This window comes from Panulirus ornatus, chromosome 1, assembly GCF_036320965.1.
Source record: "Panulirus ornatus isolate Po-2019 chromosome 1, ASM3632096v1, whole genome shotgun sequence".
In the NCBI taxonomy this organism is placed as follows: domain Eukaryota; kingdom Metazoa; phylum Arthropoda; class Malacostraca; order Decapoda; family Palinuridae; genus Panulirus; species Panulirus ornatus.
Genome location: NC_092224.1, coordinates 1,902,778 through 1,929,246, shown reverse-complemented (window position 1 = coordinate 1,929,246; position 26,469 = coordinate 1,902,778). Strand labels below are relative to the sequence as shown.

Below are 26,469 nucleotides of genomic sequence, written 5' to 3'. Positions count from 1 at the left end.
GCTAATCTTACATGACAATTTTTTTAATACATATTCGCCTTTTCCTACATTAGTGAGGTAGCATCAAGAACAGAGGACAGAGCCTAAGAAGAAAAATCCTCACTTGGCCCCCTTCTCTGTTCCTTCTTTTGGACAAGTAAAAACTGGAGGGGAGGATTTCCAGTCCCTAACTCCCACCCCTTTAAATTGCTTTCTACGATACACAGGGAAAACATGGGAAGTATTCTTTCTCCCCTATTCCCAAGGATTCATGTGAGAATCTATGTGGCCATGTAATCTACCAAAAACATGTCATCAAATGTTTCTTCAATTCCACACAAACAATTTCTTTATATCTGCTTATCTTTCTAATCTTATCGAGCTTAAAAAGATCATACAAAATTTCTACTTGATTCCACCTCCTGTTTCTATCTTTAGGAAGTAATGTAGAAAGAGAGAATTCCCAGCACCCATCCTCTTTCAAGCTAGAGGATAATTGTGGGTTATATTCTTTTTCCATCATCCCTAGACGTACCATAAATACATATATCTCAATTTCTAATTGTCCCTTACTCAGTATTTTCAATAAATTCAATCCTTATTTCCAAACATTATTTCTTTTTACATGTTTTCCCTCTCTCAACAGCTAAAAAAGAAAATTTTACCTTAAATGCATCTTTAATAAAAATATTAGGAATATTCTCCAAATTTTCAACTACAGGTACACCACCGATTTTCCGGCACTCTTGGTTCCAAACATAGTCGGATTAACCATTTTACCGGACCAATCGTGGTCACATGATAATAATTCATCAACACACCTCTAACCCACTAATTATACATCTCCCATGTGTCTAAAGTATAACATGGACCGCTAGAAATCAAAATCAAACAAATATTAAATGTTTAAGCACCAAAAGATGGTAAGTCTGTCCTTAGATTGTTTGGATCCAGTGGCATATCTAAGGTATGGTAAGTAGGGTAGGTGCCCTGGGTGCCACTTGAAGGGGGGTGCCAGTGGTGTAATGGCATCCTGAATCTAGACAATGATTCGGAACTTAAAGATTTAGATTTCTTGACCATGAAAACATATCTTTGGCATTTGGAATCACAATGATATCATTATTAGTTCAATAATCATTCACAAACATTTAATACTTCCATAATGACGTCCTGCATCCAGACAATGATTTGGATCACCCCCAAAATCTAATCAATTGGTCCTTGTGTCATGTCTGACTTTCCCTGAAAATTTCATCGAAATTTGTTCATAACTTTTGTTGAAAGCTGCTCACAGACAAACAAACAAAAGGCTGGTAAAAACATAATCTCCTTAGTGAAGATAATAAAAAAAAATATATATATAATATGTTTGGACAGGGGCACAAATTCGGTGCCTGCCCTAGGTGCTATTTCCCCTAGATACGCCTGTTTGAATCCTAAGGGGTCTCCTTTGTCTTCTGTTGTTAAGTGTTTTCCTAGGTGTGCATTGCCAGAATAATGCAGTTTCAAATGCATCATACACCTGCTCAGGACGGAGGTGCTCATCAGCTACGAGTTTTGCAAATTTGTCCACATACTCGGCAGCTCCTTTGTGGTTTGCAGACTGCTTTTCTCCACACTTTATTCATGGAAATTCCACAACACTTCTTGAATCTTTGAAGCCATCCTTCACTGTAGTCACACTCATGTAGTAATTTAAGTTCTTTACGGAACAACTCAGCCTTGTCTATTATCATGCTACTTGACAAGTCCACTCCAACACTGTCGAAGCCAATCCATCATCACTCAATTGTGCTCAGTACTCTTACCATCTTTCATAGTTTTACTAATCGTCTTTTCCTTCTTGGAATCGCTGTCTGCATAGAATTTCAATATTTTCTCCCTTTGCTTCTTCATATCATATACAGTTGATGAACCAATACTGTATATGTCACACAGCTTACGCATCAAAACAGCACAGTCCATTTTTTTCAACAGTCCTACTTTATCTTGGATCGATATGGACTGGTGTTTATGTTTGACACCACAAATGACACTCTCAAATGTCTTAGAAGCCATAGCTAGGGTTAAATTCAAGCAAAATAAGCTAAGAATTTCACAGAATTGCGGTATCACTACCAACGAGTGCAGTGTAAAAAATGTAAATAAGCGTGCCCTACACACAATGCCATCTGTGGCCACCCAGTAAACTAGTCTGGTGGCTGTGGTAATTTCAAGTGACCTCATGTAATTTTGTCCGGACTAAAAGAGGTGCATAACTAACAGTAGCCGGAAAATCGGTGGTGTACCTGCGCTAGATTAATAACATGATCTCAATCAGGTCTTATCACAAAAAAACACATATCACAAAAATCTAATTACTATTATGTGAAGTTTCAATACAAAGGCCTCTCAACACTTATGTAATATCGTGTACATTTGTTTAAAATTTTCCACTATGCAAGGGGCCTGTGACTGAGAGGTAAATCCTGTTCTTAGTCTTTAAATATATACAATGACAGAATAACAACATGTAAACACTATACAGAAAACCCTAAGTAACACCTGAAGAACTCCATTTTCAGATGAAAAATTTGTGTTATTATCGTATAACTCTATGACCTTTTATAAGACTCCTACAGCTGTGAGTCTGCACTCAACTTCAATACAAGGTAATGATAGACCTCCTTTGGGTGAGAAGGTCCTTGAGAAGATTATACAGTAGTCTGGTAACACCCACAATAATTATCAATGTGGGATGTAAAGTAATTATGGCTTAGTTCCTATACAAGCATCAGGAGCCAATGAAATGAAAAGATGCATGGTGTGTTTGTCCATAAGAAAGTTAGTAAACTTTACAATTGTAAAACATTTTCATTCATCCTTTTCCTATTGAAAGAGTTGTATTTCCAAGTCAAAGATGAAGACTTCTTATCTACACTTGGCTAGAATATCATTTTGATCTAATGCATATGGTGGGTGGAATGGCAGGGAAGTGGATGTTGTGGATGTCTTGTAGATGAGGATTAAGGTTAAGAAATCAAATCTTTAAGTAGCTGCTCCTGATGGTTTTTAATACTACCATCAAATATTTTGCAATGCCACCTAAGAGGGAACTACAAGAGGAAAGGTGACCTCTAAGATATAGTGTGACAATTTCCTTTTCTTCAGAGATATGCCTCAAAACCAGGTGCATTTTAAGGAAGGACAGTCTGCAGTTTGTCCATGAAAGAGAGAGATTGTTACAGTTACATAAGTACAAAGACTCAAGGTCCAAGTGAGGTGGTCTGGCCTTAGCACTAAGAAAGAAAAAACAATGAAAGAAAAGGGCCCCCTTATAATGCAGTGAAAGGAATAACAAAGCAAAGGCTCTCTCCACACCCTCCATTTCCTCTGGTACATGCCGGCAGGAAAACAGGTAGAAAAAATACCTTGCAGGATTAATATGCCTGAAGTAAATTTTAACTGGAGAGTTGTAACGTAGAATGAACATGAATATGTCATGCATCCCATTATCAGCAACATGCCTCCCTTCACTTTTTGTTACATGAAAATATTAAGGATAAGCTTGAGCTCCAGCCTCTGGACTTACCATGCTTAAATTATTCCTGATGTTCAAGAATAATACAGTAACTCTTTAATACTGTCTCGAGGTGCCACGGATTAATCGATGTTAGTATGATACTGCAACATGGCCTGGGATAGATCAGTGGTTAAGGAGCTAACATGACAAACCAGTGTTATCATGAATGATTAAGTGAATTATTCAGTACTGGAGAGTGACAAGAGATGATCAAGCCTAATTTTGAAGATATTAAGGGTGTTGTTCTGAACAACACTTTCTGGGAGTTTGTTCCATACATCAATAATGTCGTTGGTAAAAAAATATTTCGTACAGCCCGGATTCACTCAGTGACCTCTAAGTTTTAATCCATTTTCTCTCATCGGTAATGCTGGCACTACTATATAGAAATGTTCAACATTAATGCTGTTGAATCCTTTTGGCACTACTGTAAAGAAATGTTCAATATCAATGCTGTTGAATCCTTTAGGTATTTTGAAACACTATTAATTAGCCCTGGAGGCCCCTCTTGCTTGGGAAGAACACATTTAATTATTGCAGTCTCTACTCATATGGTTTGTTATGCAAGGAGGGAATAAATTTGATTGCATCAAATCAGAATATCTTTGATAATTGCAAATAATGATTCTGCCTCTGTATCAAGCACCTTAAACGAACTCAAAAAAGTCTTCATGGGCCTCACAATTGTCATCTACCCAGCAAATACACAAATTGAGCTGCTCACTGTTGATGACACCTGTGGCCTCATCTGCCATTACAGAATACCATGCTGGGCGTTACTTTCTTCATTTGACCTAAAAGAGTCCACAACACTGTCTGTTCCTATATGGAAATCTCCTCAGTGACTGCATCATGGGAGGTAAAACAGTTATCTGTTATCCATCTCTTGTAATCTTATTGCTAGTGCTCTGCATCAGCAGAAGCTGCTCCAAGCTGATATGTCTGTGCATGGAATCAAAGAGGAATGCTTTGGCAAGTGAGGCATCACATCCCTGCCAACTGAGCCAAAGGTCTTGCCTATGCTTCTATTAGACCTGCTTGAACTGTGAACTCAACTGTGCACCAATTGTTGGTTTTGACAGGCAAGCCACTTGATTTTTGCCTCTTTGTGGTAATGCCATCCATTGTACTTTGAATTTCTCAAGACCTTTATTCCAATTGCAAAATCCACCTCTGGTGAATGCATGTTCACCAAATTTGCTGAAGTAGATCAGCTCATGCTGTGTTGCCCACCTACAGGACAGGCAGAATGCCTTTCTCTTGGTGATACAGACACTCAGCCATGAGTATTGCTTGTAAGTGACACTTAAAAGTTTTTTCCTTTTGAAGATAATGTATCCAGTGTTGGCTTATCCTTTGGGTAATAAACATTCTCAACACTGGCACAACATTATCCAATACATGAATGAACCAGTTCAGCTTCCTTTGTAGTAGACATACTGATGCTTTCATTGTTTTTAGGGACTTCATTCAACCCTTCTGCTTCACCTGGAGGGATGTACAAGATGCATGAGTCCGACCCCATATGTAAGGGCTAACCAATTCAGTAGGCCTAACTGTATAATAAGACATAAAAGATCACAAAATCCCTTAGAATCCAAACTGATACTCACCTTCTAACACCTCAGAATCTCCTTGCCAGACTGAATAATATCCAAAGAACCGTCACTGCCCTTTTTCCTTCTCTTCATTTCTGCATGATCACAACCATCCTCGTTCATATCCTTCACTGTCAAGAACATCGAAAGCAAACTTCCCTGTTGCTTCACCATAACAGCTGTTTTGTCTGTCCCCATGAAAACTAATAGGCCTTATGCATGTGCACTGTCAGTCATGCACCAGCCCCGTACTAAGTCTAAGAAAGAGGCTGCAAATGTATGACGAGGTTGGTGGACTAGTTCCAAGTAATGGCAGAGAGCTTGCCTCTGACCTGAAGGCAACGATGCAGCATACTGCAGCTCTATACAGGTAAGTCTACACAAAATGGGAGGCTGAACTTCCCTGCTTTTCAAGGTGGGGGGATTCAGCCCCCTCTGGGTCGCTGCCACTGATTGGCGAACAACAACTGACTCACTTCCCGGGCCCTTTCATACCCAACAGATTGTATACTTGCCCCTCTCACCAAAACTCTTGCATTTACCTCTATATCCATCCCAGCCATAAACAGAAAAAAACAAACAAACATAGAGACATCTCCCACCTCTGCTGCAGACAGTCTTCATCACTGGGAACCAATCACTGTCCTCCCAGGGCCTCTCATGCCCAACAGATTGCATACTTGCCCCTCTCTCCAAAACTCTTGTATTTACCTCCATATCCATCCAACCATAAACAGAAAAAAAACAAAAAAACATAGAGACATCACCCAACCCTGCTGCAGACAGTCTTAATCACTGGGAACCAATCACTGTCCTCCCTTTTCCTACTTGTAGGCATGCCTTACACTCTTGATAAAAACTTCTCTACTTCTAGCAGCTTACCTCCCACACCATATATTCTTACAACTTTCCACAAAGCATCTTAATCAACTCTTATTATATGACTTCTCCAGATCCAAAAAAGCCACATAAAAATCCATTTGTTTTTTAGGTATTTCTCACATACATTCTAAATGCAAACACAGATCCATACATCCTCTAACACTTCTGAAACCACACTGGTCCTCCCCAACCTCATGCCTTTACCCTCTTAATCTATACTCTCCCATACAATTTTCCAGATATACTCAACAAACTTATGCCTCTGGTGTAAACACTCACCTTTATCCCCTTTGCCTTTGTACAATGCCACTATACATGCATTCCGCCTATCCTAAGGCACTTCACTGTGATCCATACATACACTGAATATCCTTACCAACCAATCAACAACACATTCAACCCCTTTCATAATACATTCAACCGCAATACCATTCACTACACTGAATACCTTGTGCACACCAATTATACCCTCAACTGCCACATTACTCACCTTCACATTCAAATCACCCATCACTAATATCCTGTTTCATGCACCAAAACTGCTGACACACTCACTCAGCTGCTCCCAAAACACTTGCCTCTCAAGATCTTTTTTCTTATGACCCGGTGCATAAGCACTAATAATCACCCATCTCTTGCCATCTACTTTCAGTTTTACCCTAATCAATCTAGAATTCACTTTCTTATAGACAGACAGACAGACAGACAGACACACACATACACACACATATAAAATCCAGCAAGGTGGCAGGTATGGATGGGACTGTAATAGAATTTATTAAAAAAGGGGGTGACTGTATTGTTGATTGGTTTCTAAGGATATTCAACATATATGGATCATGGTGAAGTGCCTGAGGATTAGCAGAATGCATGCATAGTGCCACAGTACAAAGGGAAAGGGGATAAAGGTGAGTGTTCAAACTATAGTGGCATAAGTTCGTTGAGTATTCCTGGGAAATTATAAGGGAGGGTATTGATTGAGAGGGTGAAGGCATGTACAGAGCATTAGGTTGGGGAAGAGCAGAGTGGTTTCAGAAGTGGTAGAGGATGTGTGGATCAGGTATTTGCTTTAAAGAATCTGTGTGAGACATACTGAGAAAAGCAGATGGATCTGTATGTAGCACTTATGGATCTGGAGAAGGCATATGACATGATTGATAGAGAAGCTTTGTGGAAGGTTTTAAGAGTATATGGTGTGGGAGGCAAGTTGCTAGAAGCAGTGAAAATCTTTTATCAAGGATGTAAGGCATGTGTATAAGTAGGCATTGAAAAGAGTGATTGGTTCCCAGTGAAGGTCGGTCTGTGGCAGGGGTGTGTGACATCCCCATGGTTGTTAAATCTGTATATGGAAGGGGTGGTTAGGGAGGTAAATGTAAGAGTTTTGGAGAGTGGGGTAAGTGTGCAGTCTGTTGGAGATGAGGGGTCTGGGAAATGAGTAAGATGTTGTTTGCCGATAATACAGCTCTAGTGGCTGATTCGAATGAGAAACTACAGAAGTTGGTGACAAAGTTTGGAAAAGTGTGAAAGAGGAAAGTTGAGAGTAAATGTGAATAAGAGCAAGGTTAATTACGATCAGTAGGGTTGAGGGTCAGGTTAACTGGGATGTAAGTTTAAATGGAGAAAATTTGGAGGAAGTGAAGTGTTTTAGATATCTGGGAGTAAACTTAGCAGTGAATGGGACCATGGAAGTGGAAGTGAGTCACAGGGTGGGGGAGGGGGTGAAGGTTCTGGGAGCAATGAAGAATGTGTGGAAGGAGAGAATGTTATCTCTGAGAGCAAAAAAGGGTATGTTTGAAGGAATAGTAGTTCCAACAATATTATATTGTTATGAGGCAGAGGCTATAGATAGGGTTGGATAGGGTGGATGCGTTGGAAATGAAATGTTTGAGGACAATATGTGGTGTGAGGTGGTTTGATCGAGTAAGTAATGAAAGGGTAAGAGAGATGTGTGGAAATAAAAAGAGTGTGGTTGAGAGAGCAGAAGAGCGAGTGTTGAAAGGGTTTGGACATACAGAGAGAATGAGTGAGGAAAGATTGACAAATAGGATATCTGTGTCAGAGGTGAAGGGAACAAGAAGTGGGACACCAAATTGGAGGTGGAAGGATGGAGTGAAAAAGATTTTGAGCGATAAGGGCCTGAACATACAGGAGGGAGAGAGGAATAGAGTGAATTGGAACGATGTGGTATGCTGGGGTTGATGTGCTGTCAACTGACTGAATCAGGGCATGTGAAACGTCTGAGGTAAACCATGGAAAGGTCTGTAGGGCCTGGATGTGGATAGGGAGTTGTGGTATTGGTACATTACAAATTACAGCTAGTGACCGAGTGTGAACAAATGTTGCCTTTTTTGTCTGTTTTCCTGGTGCTACCTCACTGATGATGGGGGTAGCGATGTTGTTTCCTGTGGGGCGGGGTAGCACCTGGAATAGATGAAGGCAAGCAAGCAAGTATGTGTATATATGTATATGTCTGTGTATGTGTATGTATATGTATGTGTATATATTGATATGTATAGGTATCTGTATGTGTATGTGTGTGTGTATGGGCATTTATGTACATATATGTGTATATGAGGGGATGGGCCATTCTTTGTCTGTTTCCTGGCAATATCTCACTGATGTGGGAAACAGCGATTAGTTATAATAAATACACACACACACACACACACACACACACTTTTTTCATACTTGATCACCATTTCCCAAGTTAACACCAAGATCATATGAAGAAAAGCCACCTCCACTCACATTCATTCTCTAGCTATCGTGAGTACAGCACCAAAGACATAGCTTCGTATCCACAACCAGATCCCGCAGACCTTTCCATGGTTTACCCCAGATGCTTCACATGCCTCGGTTCAGTTAACTGACAGCACATCGACCCCAGTATACCACATCATTCCAATTCACTCTATCTCAAGCAAGCTTTTAACCCACCTGCATGTTCAGACTCTGATTACCCAATATATTTTTCCTTCCATACTTTTATCTCTAATCTGGTCTCCCTATTCCCTCCACTTTTGACACGTATGTCTTCTTTGTCAACTAATCCTCACTCATTCTCTCCATATGACCAAACCATTTCAGCACACCCTCTTCTGCTATCTCAACCACACCTTTTTAATTATCATACCTCTCTCTTACCCTTTCATTCAATCAAACTGCCTCACACCACATATTTCATCAAATATTTCATTTCTAACACATCTACTCTCCTCTGCATATCCTCATCTATAGCCCATGCCTCACATCCATATAATATTGTTGGAACCACTATTCCTTTAAACATATCCAATTTTGCTCTCCCAGAAAACATTCTTTCCACACATTCTTCAGTGCTCCCTAAACCATTATCCACTAAACCATTACCACCCCCTACGACTCACTTCCATGGTTCCATTTGCTGTCATGTTCACTCACATATACTTAAAACACTCCAACCACAATTAACACCGAAGGGAATTCATAAGATACCATTATATTGGTTTATAATTCACTCAAGGTCTTTAGAAAAATCTGGGATGAAATATAATTCAACTTCTAACAGACTCCCATCATCCCCCAATCAATCCAAAAGAATGGATGTTTACCATTCTCACTATTGTACTTTGTCGCTGTTTCCCGTGTTAGCGAGGTAGTACAAGGAAACAGATGAAAGAATGGCCAAACCCACCCACATACAAATGTATATACATAAACGCTCACACAAGCACATACACATACCTATACATTTCAACATATACATACATATACATATATACACATGTACATATTCATAAATGCTGCCTTCATCCAATTCTGCCGCCACTCCACCACACATTAAATGGTACCCCCTCCCCCCGCGTGTGTGCGAGGTAGCGACAGGAAAAGACAACAAAGGCCACATTTGTTCACACTCAGTCTTTAGCTATCATGTGTAATGCACCGAAACCTAAGCTCCCTTTCCACATCCAGGCCCTACAAAACTTTCCATGGTTTACCCCAGACACTTCACATGCCCTGGTGCTATCCACTGACAGCACGTCGACCCCAGTATATTAGATCATTCCAATTCACTCTATTCCTTGCATGCCTTTTACCTTGTATGTTCAGGACCCAATCACTCAAAAACTTTTTCACTCCATCCTTCCACCTCCAATTTGGTCTCCCACTTATCCTCTTTATCAATCTTTGTCAATCTTTCCTCACTCATTCTCTTCATGTGACCAAACCATTTCAATACACCCTCTTCTGCTCTCTCAACCACACTCTTTTTATTACCACACATCTCTCTTACCCTTTCATTACTTACTCGATCAAAACCTCACAACACATGTTGCCCTCAAACATATCATTTCCAACACATCCACCCTCCCCTGCACAACCTTATCTACAGCCCATTCCTCACAACCATATAACATTGTTAGAACCACTATTCCTTCAAACATGCCCATTTTGCTCTCTGAGATAATGTTCTCACCTTCCACACATTCTTCAATGGTCCCAGAACCTTCGCCCCCTTCCCCACCCTGTGACTCACTTCAAATTCCATGGTTCCATCTGCTGCCAAATCCACTCCCAGATATCTAAAACACTTCACTTCCTCCAGATTTTCTCCATTCAAACTTACCTTCCAAATTACTTGTCCCAAAACCCTACTGAACCTAAGAACCTTGCTCTTAATCACATTTACTCTCAGCATTCTTCTTTCACACACTTTACCAAACTCAGTCAGCAGTTTCTGCAGTTTCTCACCTGAATCAGCCATCAGTGCTGTATCATCAGCGAACAACAAATGACTCACTTCCTTGGCCCTCTCATCCACAACAGACTGCATACTTGCCCCTCTCTCCAAAACTCTTGCATTCACCTCCCTAACAACCCCATCCATAAACAAAGTAAACAACCATGGAGACATCACGCACCCCTGCCGCAAACCAACATTCACTGGGAACCAATCACTTTCCTCTCTTCCTACTTGTACATATGCCTTACATTCTCAATAAAAACTTTTCACTGCTTGTAGCAACTTACCTACCTTACCATGTACACTTAATACCTTCCACAAAGCATCTCTATCAACTCTATCATATGCCTTCTCCAGATTCATAAATGCTACATACAAATCCATCTGTTTTTCTAAGTATTTCTCATATACATTCTTCAAAGCAACCCTTGATCCACACATCCTCTACCACTTCTGAAATCACACTGCTTTTCCCCAATCTGATGCTCTGTACATGCCTTGACCCTCTCAATCAATACCCTCCCATATAATTTCCCAGGAATACTCAACACACTTAAACCTTCTCATGTAAACATTAAAAATTTTCATAATTAATTTTCTGTCTTGTTGCTAATGTTCTCAGGATTATTCTAATCATTATTTGGCCTAACAGCAATACCTTATGAATATTTTCCTTCCATTCAAGTTTTCATTTATCATAATTCCTAAATCACTGACATTCACTTCACTCTCTATTTCTTTCCCTTAGGGCCTCTGTTTGTACATACTGAGATAAATGTTAGTTGCTCTGCGACTTAACTGTTATCATTTCACTATGCTAAATTCCATTAAGTTCTCTTCCACCCATTAATACACAACATCCAAATCTATCTGTAGTTTTTCTTAGTCTTCATTATTTGTTCTACTTACTTTTGTCTTATGAGCAAAATTCTGAATAAACGGTTTCTTAACCAAATGCACATTTTCTTTAGACATGTTTCCATTTGTAACTACTTTTAACTTTCTGTTGGTTAGAAACTTTTTTAACCATTTTCCTATTTACCCTTTTATATTTTGTCTAGCCACCTTCTTTAGTAACACTCCAAAGTTTACTTTTCAAATGCCTTTGCAAATTCAAGAAAACGTTTCCATTCTTTTCCCACTAATTGCTGTTTCATATATATATATATATGAGAACAATGGAAGTAAGGGGAGTGGGTGAGGAATGGGATGTATTTAGGGAATCAGTGATGGATTGCGCAAAAGATGCTTGTGGCATGAGAAGCGTGGGAGGTGGGTTGATTAGAAAGGGTAGTGAGTGGTGGGATGAAGAGGTAAGATTATTAGTGAAAGAGAAGAGAGAGGCATTTGGACGATTTTTGCAGGGAAAAAATGCAATTGAGTGGGAGATGTATTAAAGAAAGAGACAGGAGGTCAAGAGAAAGGTGCAAGAGGTGAAAAAGAGGGCAAATGAGAGTTGGGGTGAGAGAGTATCATTAAATTTTAGGGAGAATAAAAAGATGTTCTGGAAGGAGGTAAATAAAGTGCGTAAGACAAGGGAGCAAATGGGAACTTCAGTGAAGGGCGCTAATGGGGAGGTGATAACAAGTAGTGGTGATGTGAGAAGGAGATGGAGTGAATATTTTGAAGGTTTGTTGAATGTGTTTGATGATAGAGTGGCAGATATAGGGTGTCTTGGTCGAGGTGGTGTGCAAAGTGAGAGGGTTGGGGAAAATGATTTGGTAAACAGAGAAGAGGTAGTAAAAGCTTTGCGGATGATGAAAGCCGGCAAGGCAGCAGGTTTGGATGGTATTGCAGTGGAATTTATTAAAAAAGGGGGTGACTGTACTATTGACTGGTTGGTAAGGTTATTTAATGTATGTATGACTCATGGTGAGGTGCCTGAGGATTGGCGGAATGCGTGCATAGTGCCATTGTACAAAGGCAGAGGGGATAAGAGTGAGTGCTCAAATTACAGAGGTATAAGTTTGTTGAGTATTCCTGGTAAATTATATGGGAGGGTATTGATTGAGAGGGTGAAGGCATGTACAGAGCATCAGATTGGGGAACAGCAGTGTGGTTTCAGAAGTGGTAGAGGATGTGTGGATCAGGTGTTTGCTTTGAAGAATGTATGTGAGAAATACTTAGAAAAGCAAATGGATTTGTATGTAGCATTTATGGATCTGGAGAAGGCATATGATAGAGTTAATAGAGATGCTCTGTGGAAGGCATTAAGAATATATGGTGCGGGAGGAAAGTTGTTAGAAGCAGTGAAAAGTTTTTATCGAGGATGTAAGGCATGTGTATGTGTAGGAAGAGAGGAAAGTGATTGGTTCTCAGTGAATGTAGGTTTGCGGCAGGGGTGTGTGATGTCTCCATGGTTGTTTAATTTGTTTAAGGATGGGGTTGTTAGGGAGGTGAATGCAAGAGTTTTGGAAAGAGGGGCAAGTATGAAGTCTGTTGTGGATGAGAGAGCTTGGGAAGTGAGTCAGTTGTTGTTCGCTGATGATACAGCGCTGGTGGCTGATTCATGCGAGAAACTGCAGAAGCTGGTGACTGAGTTTGGTAAAGTGTGTGAAAGAAGAGAGTTAAGAGTAAATGTGAATAAGAGCAAGGTTATTAGGTACAGTAGGGTTGAGGGTCAAGTCAATTGGGAGGTAAGTTTGAATGGAGAAAAACTGGAGGAAGTAAAGTCTTTTAGATATCTGGGAGTGGATCTGGCAGTGGATGGAACCATGGAAGCGCAAGTGAATCATAGGGTGGGGGAGGGGGCGAAAATCCTGGGAGCCTTGAAGAATGTGTGGAAGTCGAGAACATTATCTCGGAAAGAAAAATGGGTATGTTTGACGGAATAGTGGTTCCAACAATGTTGTATGGTTGCGAGGCATGGGCTATGGATAGAGTTGTGCGCAGGAGGGTGGATGTGCTGGAAATGAGATGTTTGAGGACAATGTGTGGTGTGAGGTGGTTTGATCGAGTAAGTAATGTAAGGGTAAGAGAGATGTGTGGAAATAAAAAGAGCGTGGTTGAGAGAGCAGAAGAGGGTGTTTTGAAATGGTTTGGGCACATGGAGAGAATGAGTGAGGAAAGATTGACCAAGAGGATATATGTGTCGGAGGTGGAGGGAACGAGGAGAAGTGGGAGACCAAATTGGAGGTGGAAAGATGGAGTGAAAAAGATTTTGAGTGATCGGGGCCTGAACATGCAGGAGGGTGAAAGGCGGGCAAGGAATAGAGTGAATTGGGTGAATTGGATCGATGTGGTATACCGGGGTTGACGTGCTGTCAGTGGATTGAATCAGGGCATGTGAAGCGTCTGGGGTAAACCATGGAAAGTTCTGTGGGGCCTGGATGTGGAAAGGGAGCTGTGGTTTCGGGCATTATTGCATGACGGCTAGAGACTGAGTGTGAACGAATGAGGCCTTTGTTGTCTTTTCCTAGCGCTACCTCGCACACGAGGGGGGAGGGGGATGGTTTTCCATGAGTGGCGAGGTGGCGATGGGAATGAATAAAGGCAGACAGTGTGAATTGTGTGCATGGGTATATATGTATGTGTCTGTGTGTGTATATATATGTGTACATTGAGATGTATAGGTATGTATATTTGCGTGTGTGGACGTGTGTGTAGATACATGTGTATGGGGGTGGGTTGGGCCATTTCTTTCGTCTGTTTCCTTGTGCTACCTCGCAAACGCGGGAGACAGCGACAAAGCAAAATAAATAAATAAATAAAATGTGTCATTACAGTAATCATTTATCTGTAATTATCTACTTGTATGTTACACATATGAGGCCTCATCTTTTATATTTTCTCCATCATCAAGAAGACTTCTCAATCTTAGTTTTGCTATTTCCAACCATCTACTATTCTTGCCTTAAACCAGTATTTCTTTACATCCTTGATGACTAGCATCTTTCTTAGCTTCTGATCATGGCATCTGGTAACTTAGGTAATCTTGAGAATAAATGTTTACCATTAGCATCATTCAGTTGATTCGGGACCTTAAAGGCTGTTATCAGGTCACCCCTCTGTCTTCTTTCCTGTAAGACAAACAGCTGTGCAGCCTTTAACTTTTCTTTGTAGCTCAGCTCTAATAAATCAGGTACCATCTTGGTTCCTCTCCCTGCACCTATCAATCATTAATGCATTTTTTAGGTGTGGTGACTAGACCTGAAAGCCATAATCCACCTTCAGTTTAATATATGCTGTGACAGCTTACCATACATTTCTTAATCCACCTTCAGTACAATATATGCTGTGATAGCTTACCATACATTTGGATGCAATCTCAATACTTGCCAGCAGAGAATTTACTTCCTTCATGTGTAGCTCCCTTGAAAAAGTAGGTACAATGTCCATCCCTAGTTCTCTTTCATGCACTGATTCCTGTAACTTATTTCCCACTTAGTAGCATACACAGTGGTGCCCTTTTTTAGCTGATACCTATCCTCATTACCCTGCTTTTACTTGGATTGAATCTCATCATCCATTTATCTGGGTTTGTCTAAGTCCCTATGTAGGTTGATGCAATTACTTTCATTCATTATTTCTATAATGACCTTCACATCATCCATACACACATTTAAATGCAAGTCAGAACAGCAGTGGGGCTGAGACCAAGCCCTATGGTACTCCACTTCAGCCCTTTTCAAAAATATGCATTTTACCTGCATCCTTTGTTCCATTCCTCCACAGAAAGCAGAAGTAGCTCTACCATCTCAATGAACTGCTAGTGTGATATAGTATAAGGGGCTTTCTGGCAGTCTAACACAGTCTACCCATCCATCTCTTTGGTCCTAGACTGAGCTCACTATGTCCTCCTAGTTGTATAAGCAGGCTTTTACCAAATACAAAGCCATACTGTCCATCTAGGAGTTTGTTTGCATTAAAATTATCAATTATTCATTATCTATCAGTCTCAAATAATTAAATTATATCCTATACATTATTCATCATTCTCTTGAATACTTTCATTATGTACAATGTTAAGCTGACTTGTCTGTCTCATTTTGGTAGCAACTTGATTCCTCCTTTGTGTATTGGTGACATGGATGCTATTTTATCATATCTGATGTACATGATTGGTCTATGCTTTGTCTCAATAGCAACAGCATTGTAAGAGGTTTAGCTATTGTTTCTTTTGTCTGTTTCTGAAACATTGCTAGAATTCCATCCAGCCCTGGTGCTGAGTTTTCTTTAAGCAGTCTGTTTTTGTTGCATCTATTATATCTGTAAGTGATATTCATTAAATACATCATCAATTTCATCATTCTTTCAAATGGTGAGAGACAGATAAACAGATAGGCAGAAAGACACACAGACAGATACATATGAGACTATATCTTAAATAGAACTTACAACTGGTAATAAAATACTTAAAATGCAAAACTGTTAATTTACATAATCTTTGTATCTCATATTTTCTCAAAAATCTCCTACCTGTGGTTGATTGAGAACTGGAGTGACAGAATCTGAAGCATAGATAATTCTCCCGGTGTCACACGCCACTACAAAGAGGAATCCATCAGCTGCTTCTAAAATTAAATGTTTCAGTTCTTGGTCAGTGAGGAAAGATGGTTTGTAAGTTCCATCTGCATTGGTGTTTCCTGTTCCTGAAAGAAAACATATTCCTAAATGTACCTTTCTTTATTAACACTCTCTCCAACACAGAAAATATCATCTACATAATTTCCCTTATTAACCTAAAAATCTTATGCCCTATCACTTTACTTATACCTAAGTGTAAATACCTGGAGTGGGATTATGTAAATCTACTTGCTTGAGGTTACACCTTTAGTGAAAAGCCACCTTTGACAAGGCCATAGCATTGCCAAATGATGAAAGAGAGTACAGTTTCAATGAAGAACTTCTCAAATCAAAAGAATCCATCCCATCCCTACTTGGGCTACAGGAGCCCCTGGAAAGGGGTCTTAGGGTGTCTGAATGTAACCAGGATGAGAAGGAAGAGATGCATATATCTGAGGAGTGGAACCTAGATGTTCTAGCTCTAAGTGAAAGTAAATACAAGAGTCAGGAGAAGAATGGTTTGGCAATGTCTTGGGGGCAAAGCCACAGGTTTGTGTGAGAGTGACAGGTAAGGAATGGTACCACTTATGCTGAAGAAGCTGTGGTTATAGAATGAGAGAAAGGAATTGTGCCCTCGACTGATGTGGGTAAAACTGGAAGTGGGTTACAAGAGATGGGTAATTGTCAGAGCTTATGCACCTGGACAAGACAGGAAAAAGGCTATCAATTGAGTGCTTTAAAAGGACCTAAGTGTGTCAGCAATTCTGATGCAAGGGTGATTTGAATATAGAAATGGGTAATGTGGCAGTTGAGGATGTAATTATGGGGCATGAGGTATCCAGTGGCGTAAATGAAAATCATGAATAACTTGTAAAAGTGAGTGTTGAAAAAGGATTAGTGATTCAAAATAACTGCTTCAAGAAGAGTGAAATATACAAGCTTATGTGGATGAGTGAGCTGGTGGTGGGCAGGCATCAATGGATAACGTAAAATTGATAGGCATGCAAAAGAGAGAGACCTGTACGTGAATGTGCTGAAAACGGCACATGATGGGATGTCTGACCATTATTAGATGAAGGTGAGGGTGAAGGTTTGTAGAGACTTGGAAAAGAGGAAATGTTATGGGGGGCAAGGTGGTGTAAGTGGGTGAACTTGGAAAAGAGGCTGGTAAGTAGTAATGTCAGGACACAGAGTATGGAACGGCAAAAATGAGATTAACTGAAGTTGAAGATTGGGCAAGGAATAAAAGGTATTTATGAAAGCAATGTTTACATGTGCAAGAGAAGTGTGTAGCATATGGGAGGTGGACATATGAAAGAGGGTAGTGATTGCTGGGATGAGGAAGATGAGCAACTTGCAAATGAGAAAACAGAGGTTTATGGGAACTACTTGTAGGGAAGGAGTGCAAATGAGTGTGAGTTGTACAAAAGAAAGCCACAGGAATAAGGCTATCAATTGAGTGTTTTAAAAGGACCTAAGTGTGTGTCAGCAATTCTGATGCAAGGGTGATTTGAATATAGAAATGGGTAATGTGGCAGTTGAGGATGTAATTATGGGGCATGAGGTATCCAGTGGTGTAAATGAAAATCATGAATAACTTGTAGAAGTGAGTGCTGAAAAAGGACTAGTGATTCAAAATAACTGCTTCAAGAAGAGTGAAATATACAAGCTTATGTGGATGAGTGAGCTGGTGGTGGGCAGGCATCAATGGATAACGTAAAATTGATAGGCATGCAAAAGAGAGAGACCAGTACGTGAGTGTGCTGAAAACGGCACAAGATGGGATGTCTGATCATTATTAGATGAAGGTGAGGGTGAAGGTATGTAGAGACTTTTGGAAAAGAGGAAATGTTATAGGGGGCAAGGTGGTGTAAGTGGGTGAACTTGGAAAAGAGGCTGGTAAGTAGTAATGTCAGGACACAGAGTGTAGAATGGCAAAAATGAGATTAACTGAAGTTGACGATTGGGCAAGGAATAAAAGGTATTTATGAAAGCAATGTTTACATGTGCAAGAGAAGTGTGTAGCATGTGGAGGTGGACATATGAAAAAGGGTAGTGATTGCTGGGATGAGGAAGATGAGTTACTTGTGAATGAGAAAACAGAGGTTTATGGGAACTACTTGTAGGGAAGGAGTGCAAATGAGTGTGAGTTGTACAAAAGAAAGCCACAGTAGATCAAGATGGTACTGAGGCTGAAAAAGAGGGCAAATGATAGCTGATGTGAGTATTAACAAACTTCAGGGAGAATAAGAAAATGTCTTGAAAGGTTAACAGCGTTAAGAAAACAAGTGAAAAATAGGAGCACCAGTGGTGAGGAACGATGGGGAAATGGTAAAAGGCAGAGTTACGTGAAGAGGAGATGGAGTGAGTATTCTGAAGGAGTGCTGAAAGTGGTCGATGATAGGGTGGCACATGGGTGTTTTCGACATGGTGATATATCATGTGCAAAAGTCATAGCAATTACTTTAGTGAAAAAAGAAAAGTGGTGAATATCTCACATAAATTAAAGAGTGGCAAAGTAGATGGAGTGGATGGTATTTCAGTTGAATTTCTTAAAAAAGGGGATGATCACGTTGGTTATTGGTTAGTTAGGATTTTCAATGTATGTATGGATCATGATAAGATACCTGAGGTTTGGTAGAATGCTTGTACAGTGATATTGTAGAAATTCAATGGGGATGAATTAAAGATATAAATTTGTTTATTAATAATGGCTGTGTAGTGGGCCAAAAATTCTGTGGTTGCCAAGTTGCATTCCTTTGACTCAGGTAGCTGTCATTTCTTTCTACCTCACCCACAAGTGCACTGCTGACATTCTGTCCACAAATATACAGTCTCTCCTTGTCACACAGAACACTTAACAATTAATTCACACAACTCATTCTTTGTAACTCTAGATTTTCCTGCAATAAGTGCTATACACTAGCCCTGCCTTTTGGGAAAATGGTAGGAGCAATTGATAGAGGCAGTAGGTAGAAACATTTGGTAGGAGCATTAGGTACAAACATTAGGGAGAAGTAGTAAGTAGGAACAACAGGCAAAAGCATTAGATATAAGTAGTATGTTGGAATATTAAGTAAAAACAATAGGTAGGAGCCTCAGAAAATATGTGCTTAAGTTGCCCTCTGCTTGTTAAAGGTGAGGCACTAAAAGCTAAGAAGCAGTACTGAATTCACCAGTCATGTAAACACTTTGCCAATGGTCACCCCCTTGAGGGAGTTCCTGGAGGAAATGGGCATCAAAGATATAGATAGATAGTTTGTTTCGAGTATAACTAGTAAACTGTATGGGAGAGTGGTGACTGGCACACACAGAGAATAAGATTAGGGAAGAACAGTGTGGTTTCAGGAGTGCTATAGGATGTGTGGATCAGGTTTTTGCATTTGAAGAATTTGTGCAAGAAAAATTTATAGAAACAGAAGTACTGGATGTGTATGTGACATTTACTGATTTGGAGAAAGCATGTGGTAGGGCTGAAACAGATGCTTTCTGGAAGGTGTTACAAATATTTGGTGTGGAAGGAAAGCTATTAGAAATAGTGAGTGGTGTTTATTACGAAAGTTAGGAAGATGCTAGCATAAGTAGGTAGAGGGGGGGTGAGTTTTTCCAGATGAAGGTAGGTCTGCTTCAGGGAAGTGTGGCTGTGTAATCTATTTGACAATGAGGCAGTAAGGGTACAGGGAAAAGGGGCAAGTTTGCAGGAGAGAGAGAGAGAGAGAGAGAGAGAGAGAGAGAGAGAGAGAGAGAGAGAGAGAGAGAGAGAGAGAGAGAGAGAGAGAGAGAGAGAGAGAGAGAGAGAGGGGGGGGGGGACACCCTGAGAGGTGAGTTACTTGCTGTTTGCTGATGACATGGCACTGGTGATAGATTTGAGTGAGAAATTACAGAAGTTTGGTTCTAAGTTTTGGACAGTGTGTGAAAGGAGAGTGCTGAGAACATAGGTGAATAAAAGTAAGGCTGTAAGATTTAGCAGTGTACTATAAAGAGGTAGGTTGGTTAGGGTGTGAGTTTGAAAAGAGGAAACTTGGAGGAAGAAGTGTCTTTCAAAGCTGAGAGTGGGCACAGCAGCTAATGAAACCATGGGAAACAGGGCAAGGGAGCAAATGTCCTAGGTGCATCAAGGAATGTATGAAAAGAGAGGTCATTGCTACCTGAGAGGGAAAAGATAGGCATGCTTGATGGTAAAGTAGTCATGATGGCATTGTATGGATACAAAGTATGGGCTCTACATGAAAAAGTACACAAGAGGGTGACTGTGTTTCAAATGTTTGAGGGCAATAGGTGCTGTGAGGAGAGTTGACTGAATAAGAAATGACAGAGTAAGAGAAACATGTAGTATTAAGGAGAGCATGGTTGAAAGAGCTGAACAGGGAGTGTTGAAATGAGTTTGGACATCTGAAAAGGATGGGCGAGTAGAAGTTGACAAAGAAGGTATATGTATCACATGTGGAGGGGATAAGGAGAAGGGGAGACCAAACTGGTGATGGAGGGAAGGAGAAAAATTTTTTGCATGTTTGGGGGCTGGAAATGCAGGTTGGTGTAAAGCATGCATAGGACAAAATGAGTTGGAGTGATCTGGTATATGGGGTGACATGCTGTCAATGGACTGAACCTAAGTATCTGAAGCAGTCAGGAGAAACCATGGAAAGATCTGTGGAGTCTGATTGTGGATAAGGGGCTCTACTTTAGCTGCATCATAAATGACAGGAAGTGGATGTGAGAGAATGTGACTGTACTTCACCTATTCCTGGCACTAACCTGCAAAGGTGGGAAAAAGTAAGTGTGAAAATGACATCTCTGAAGTATGAGAAGCTTTCAATACACCATATAAATGTAACAAAAATAAAAGTCTTTTTCAAAATTAAATCTATCTGGCTCACAAAGCAAAAAATAACAAAGGACTCTTAGCAATGTAATAAAAAAAACCCAAAGCAATCTTAAATAAACTAATGAAAATAATTCTGATTCATCATCTAGTCCTCAGCAATTCTTAACTTTGTCAAACAAAAACAAATTCAGTAGAATACATGTCATATACCTAAAAACTTTACTTATATGTCTGTTGGAAACACTGTATATGTAATACCTCTAGTAAAGCTATATACATAATACTAATAACCTCATATTAATTGATGAAAGTATAGAGTGCAAGCAAAGTATGTGTTATGATGTGCACACACTGTATCAAGTTTAAAATACTTTTGGAATATATTAACATTCATGCAAACCATATGTCAAAGCAAATGATGTGGTACTAAGCAATATTTTCATCAATCACAAGGTAAACAAAGTAAGCAATGGTGTTATAATCGATGTAGGCTGCATAAAAGTTAGTATGAGTGCAAAGGAGGATAGGAAGCATGTGTATCAACTGTCTTACCTCTCACAGATAGGTTTGCAATAAGGCAGTGACATATTCACATGGAAGAATAACTTTAAAAACAAAAAGCAAGTCCTTAGACACTTCCAGCTGTATAACATCTATTTCAAACATCACTGATAAATATCATCTAAACATGCTTACAAAAATATTTAAGTGTACTGATTATGAATAATTACTACCCACTGATAAACCAGCCATTCTCATTTGAGAATAATGTACAACATTATCTCTGCAGTCTGCAATACTTTGGTTATCTATTTTTTTCTAAACTATCCAATCAGGTAATCTCAAATTCACATACGAAGAATACATACAAAATATAACTTTTTGCCTTGCTTGGAACATAATACTACTGATTGGTGTATAGTAGGTGTTTCAGTAAAGCCCATTTCTGTAGTTGGCCTAAAGAGACTGATAATAACAACTGCTACTACTGCCTCTTTTTACAATATGATTTTAAGGTATTCTAGAAACAGTAACATTTCTGAACAGCTACAAAAGACCTGATTATTGCCTGATGATTTACACCACCAAAGTAATTCAAAACCTCATATTTTCAAGCATTCATATTAAGAAAAACTATGTTCTGGAATCATCTTAAGAACTCAAATTCTTCTATAAGATCATACAACAATTTTCAATGGATTCTTATATATATCAAATACAGCTTTGTAGTCATTCATGAACTTTAAAGTATTTCCACATCAAATAAATTCTGTAGGACATTCTAACAGTGGAATGATTTCAATATCCATTCCTGAAGAAGAAAAGATAATACAGTACTCAATTGGGTTAAAAATAACCCATGTTTTCAGAGGTACTAAGCTGTTTTTGTTAGCTCATATGAAATGGGAAATGTATAATGCCATCTACATGCTTACATATGACTGTCTAGTTATGTCTTCATTATTTTTCTATTTCACTATTGCTGCCATCTCATTCTTCTCTCCACCCCTCTGGATCTGACCAATCACCATCATCAAAAAGACTACTAAATTCATAGGCAAAATTCTAATAAACAGTTTCCACATATCCAGAGGTATCCTGCAATGCTGAAACATGACGAGCTGAAACACTATATATATGAACCCACAATTAGAAAACACAACATTGGTGATGATTAAGTTGGTAACATCTTTGGCACCTTTGATTATAGGTACGAGTTCACTATAACCTTACTGCAAAATACTTCCCATGCATTCCCCAGATGTCATAGAAGGCGAGTAAAGGGGATGGACCCTCCCCTCCTTGTGTTTTAACATTTATTAGGGTAAACAGAAGAAGGAGTCATGCGGGGAGTGCTCATCCTCCTCACAGGCTCAGATTGGAGTGTCTAAATGTGTGTGGATGTAACCAAGATGAGAAAAAATGAGAGATGGGTAGTATGTTTGAGGAACGGAACCTGAATGTTTTGACTCTGAGTGAAATGAAGCTCAAGGGTAAAGGTGAAGAGTGGTCTTAGGAAGGAGTAGCACTACTCCTGAAGCAGGACTTGTGGGAGAATGTAATAAGAGTGTAAGAAAGTAAACTCTAGATTGATATGGGTAAAACTGAAAGTGTATGGAGAGAGATAGGTGATTATTGGTGCCTATGCACCGGGTCATAAGAAGAAAGATCATGAGAGGCAAGTGTTTTGGGAGCAGTTGAGTGAGTGTGTTAGCAGCTTAGATGCACAAGACCGGGTTATAGTGATGGGTGATTTGAATGCAAAGGTGAGTAATGCGGCAGATGAAAGTACGATTGGTGTGAATGAGGTATTCACTGCTGTAATTGGAAATGGTGAAGAGCTCATAGATTTGTGTGATGAAAAAGGACTGGTGATTGGGAATACCTGGTTTAAAAAGAGAGATATACATAAGTATATGAATATAAGTAGGATAGATGGCCAGAGGGGGTTGTTGGACTACATGTTAATTAATAGGCGCATGAAAGAGAGACTTTTCAATGTTAGTATGCTGAGAGGGGCAACTGGAGGGATGTCTGATCATTATCTTGTGAAGGCAAAGGCGAAGATTTGAAGAGGTTTTCAGAGAAGAAGAGAGAATGTTGGGGTGAAGAGAGTAGTGGGAGTAAGTGTGTTTGGAAAGGAGACTTATGTGAGGAAGTACCAGGAGAGATTGAGTGCAGAATGGAAAAAGGTGAGAACAAATGACATAAAGGGAGTGGGAGAGGAATGGGATGTATTTGGGGAAGCAGTGATATCTTGCACAAAAGATGCTTGTGGCATGAGAAAGGTGGGAGGTGGGCAGATTAGAAAGGGTAGAGAGTGGTGGGATGAAGAAGTAAGATTATTAGCGAAAGAGAAGAGAGAGGCATTTGGACAATTTTGGTAAGGAAATAGTGCAAATGACTGGGAGATGTGCAAAAGAAAGAGGCAGGAGGTTAAGAGAAAGGTACAAGAGGTGAAAAAGCAGGCAAATGAGAGTTGAGGTGAGAGAGTATCATTAAATTTCAGGAAGAATAAAAAGGACTGGTGATTGGGAAAACCTGGTTTAAAAAGAGAGATATACATAAGTATATGTATGTAAGTAGGAGATATGGCCAAAAAGTATTATTGGATTACATGCTAATTGATAGGTGCATGAAAGAGAAACTTTTGGATGTTAATGTGCTGAGAGGTGCAACTGGAAGGATGTCTGATCATTATCTTGTGGAGGCGAAGGTGAAGATTTGTAGAGGTTTTCAGAAAAGAAGAGAGAATGTTGGGGTGAAGAGAGTGGTGAGAGTAAGTGAGCTTGGGAAGGAGACTTGTGTGAGGGAGTACCAGGAGAGACTGAGTACTGAATAGAAAAAGGTGAGAACAAAGGACGTAAGGGGAGTGGAGGAATGGGATATATTTAGGGAAGTGGTGATGGCTCGTGCAAAAGATGCTTGTGGCATGAGAAGCGTGGAAGGTGGGCAGATTAGAAAGGGTAGAGAGTGGTGGGATGAAGAAGTAAGATTATTAGCGAAAGAGAAGAGAGAGGCATTTGGACAATTTTTGCAGGGAAATAATGCAAATGACTGGGAGATGTATAAAAGAAAGAGGCAGGAGTTCAAGAGAAGGGTGCATGAGGTGAAAAAGAGGGCAAATGAGAGTTGGGGTGAGAGTATCATTAAATTTTGGGGAGAATAAAAAGATGTTTTGGAAGGAGGTAAATAAAGTGCACAAGACAAGGGAACAAATAGGAGCATCAGTGAAGGGGGCTAAAGGGGAGGTAATAACAAGTAGTAGTGATGTGAGGAGGAGATGGAGTGAGTATTTTGAAGGTTTGTTGAATGCGTTTGATGACAGAGTGGCAGATATAGGATGTTTTGGTCGAGGTGGTGTGCAAATCGAAAGGGTTAGGGAGAATGATTTGGTAAACAGAGAAGAGGTAGTAAAAGTTTTGTGGCAGATGAAAGCTGGCAAGGCAGCAGGTTTGGTTGGTATTGCAGTGGAATTCATTAAAAATGGGGGTGAGTGTATTGTTGACTAGTTCGTAAGGTTATTCAATGTATGTATGACTCATGGTGAGATGCCTGAGGATTGGCGGAATGCTTCCATAGTGCCACTGTACAAAGGCAAAGGGGATAAAGGTGAAATCTCAAATTACAGTGGTATAAGTTTGTTGAGTATTCCTGGGAAATTATATGGGAGGGTATTGATTGAGAGGGTGAAGGCATGTACAGAGCATCAGAGTGGGGAAGAGCAGTGTGGTTTCAGAAGTGGTAGAGGATGTGTGGATCAGGTGTCTGCTTTGAAGAATGTATGTGAGAAATACTTAGAAAAGCAAATGGATTTGTATGTAGCATTTATGGATCTGGAGAAGGCATATGATAGAGTTGATAGAGATGCTCTGTGGAAGGTATTAAGAATATATGGTGTGGGAGGCAAGTTGTTAGAAGCAGTGAAAAGTTTTTATAGAGGATGTAAGGCATGTATACACGTGTACGTATAGGAAGAGAGGAAAGTGATTAGTTCTCAGTGAATGTAGGTTTGCGGCAGGGGTGTGTGATGTCTCCATGGTTGTTTAATTTGTTTATGGATGGGGTTGTTAGGGAGGTGAATGCAAGAGTTTTGGAAAGAGGGGCAAGTATGCAGTCTGTTGGGGATGAGAGAGCTTGGGAAGCGAGTCAGTTGTTGTTCACTGATGATACAGCGCTGGTGGCTGATTCATGTGATAAACTGCAGAAGCTGGTGACTGAGTTTGGTAAAGTGTGTGAAAGAAGAAAGTTGAGAGTAAATGTGAATAAGAGCAAGGATATTAGGTATAGTAGGGTTGACGGTCAAGTCAATTGGGAGGAAAGTTTGAATGGAGAAAAACAAGAGGAAGTGAAGTGTTTTAGATATCTGTGAGTGGATTTGGCAGTGGATGGAACCATGGAAGCAGAGGTGAATCATAGGGTGGGGGAGGGGGCGAAAATTCTGGGAGCCTTGAAGAATGTGTGGTAGTCGAGAACATTATCTTAGAAAGCAAAAATGGGTATGTTTGAAGGAATAGTGGTTCCAACAATGTTGTATGGTTGCGAGGCATGGGCTATGGATAGAGTTGTGCATAGGAGGGTGGATGTGCTGGAAATGAGATGCTTGAGGACAATATGTGGTGTGAGGTAGTTTGATCGAGTAAGTAATAATAGGGTAAGAGAGATATGTGGTAACAAAAAGAGTGTGGTTGAGAGAGCAGAAGAGGGTGTTTTGAAATGGTTTGGTCACATGGAGAGAATGAGTGAGGAAAGATTGACAAAGAGGTTATATGTGTCAGAGGTGGAGGGAACAAGGAGAAGTGGGAGAATAAACTGGAGGTGGAAAAATGGAGTGAAAAAGATTTTGAGTGATCGGGGCCTGAACATGCAGGAAGGTGAAAGGCGTAC

The 26,469-nt window shown here is 40.0% G+C and overlaps 1 protein-coding gene across 10 annotated transcripts in view; it reads right to left on the bottom strand.

The window, feature by feature from the left end:
• The window catches only part of tgo (Aryl hydrocarbon receptor nuclear translocator homolog tgo), a 942,634-nt gene that overhangs the window by 108,649 nt on the left and 807,516 nt on the right, over nucleotides 1-26,469 (bottom strand). For 9 of the 10 annotated variants that reach the window (XM_071670630.1, XM_071670447.1, XM_071670539.1 and 6 more), the window contains one exon: nucleotides 16,169-16,341. In XM_071670630.1, the coding sequence (XP_071526731.1) occupies nucleotides 16,169-16,341 (173 nt within the window). The remainder of the gene's footprint in view (nucleotides 1-16,168; nucleotides 16,342-26,469) is intronic. The other variant, XM_071670152.1, reaches the window with a different exon arrangement.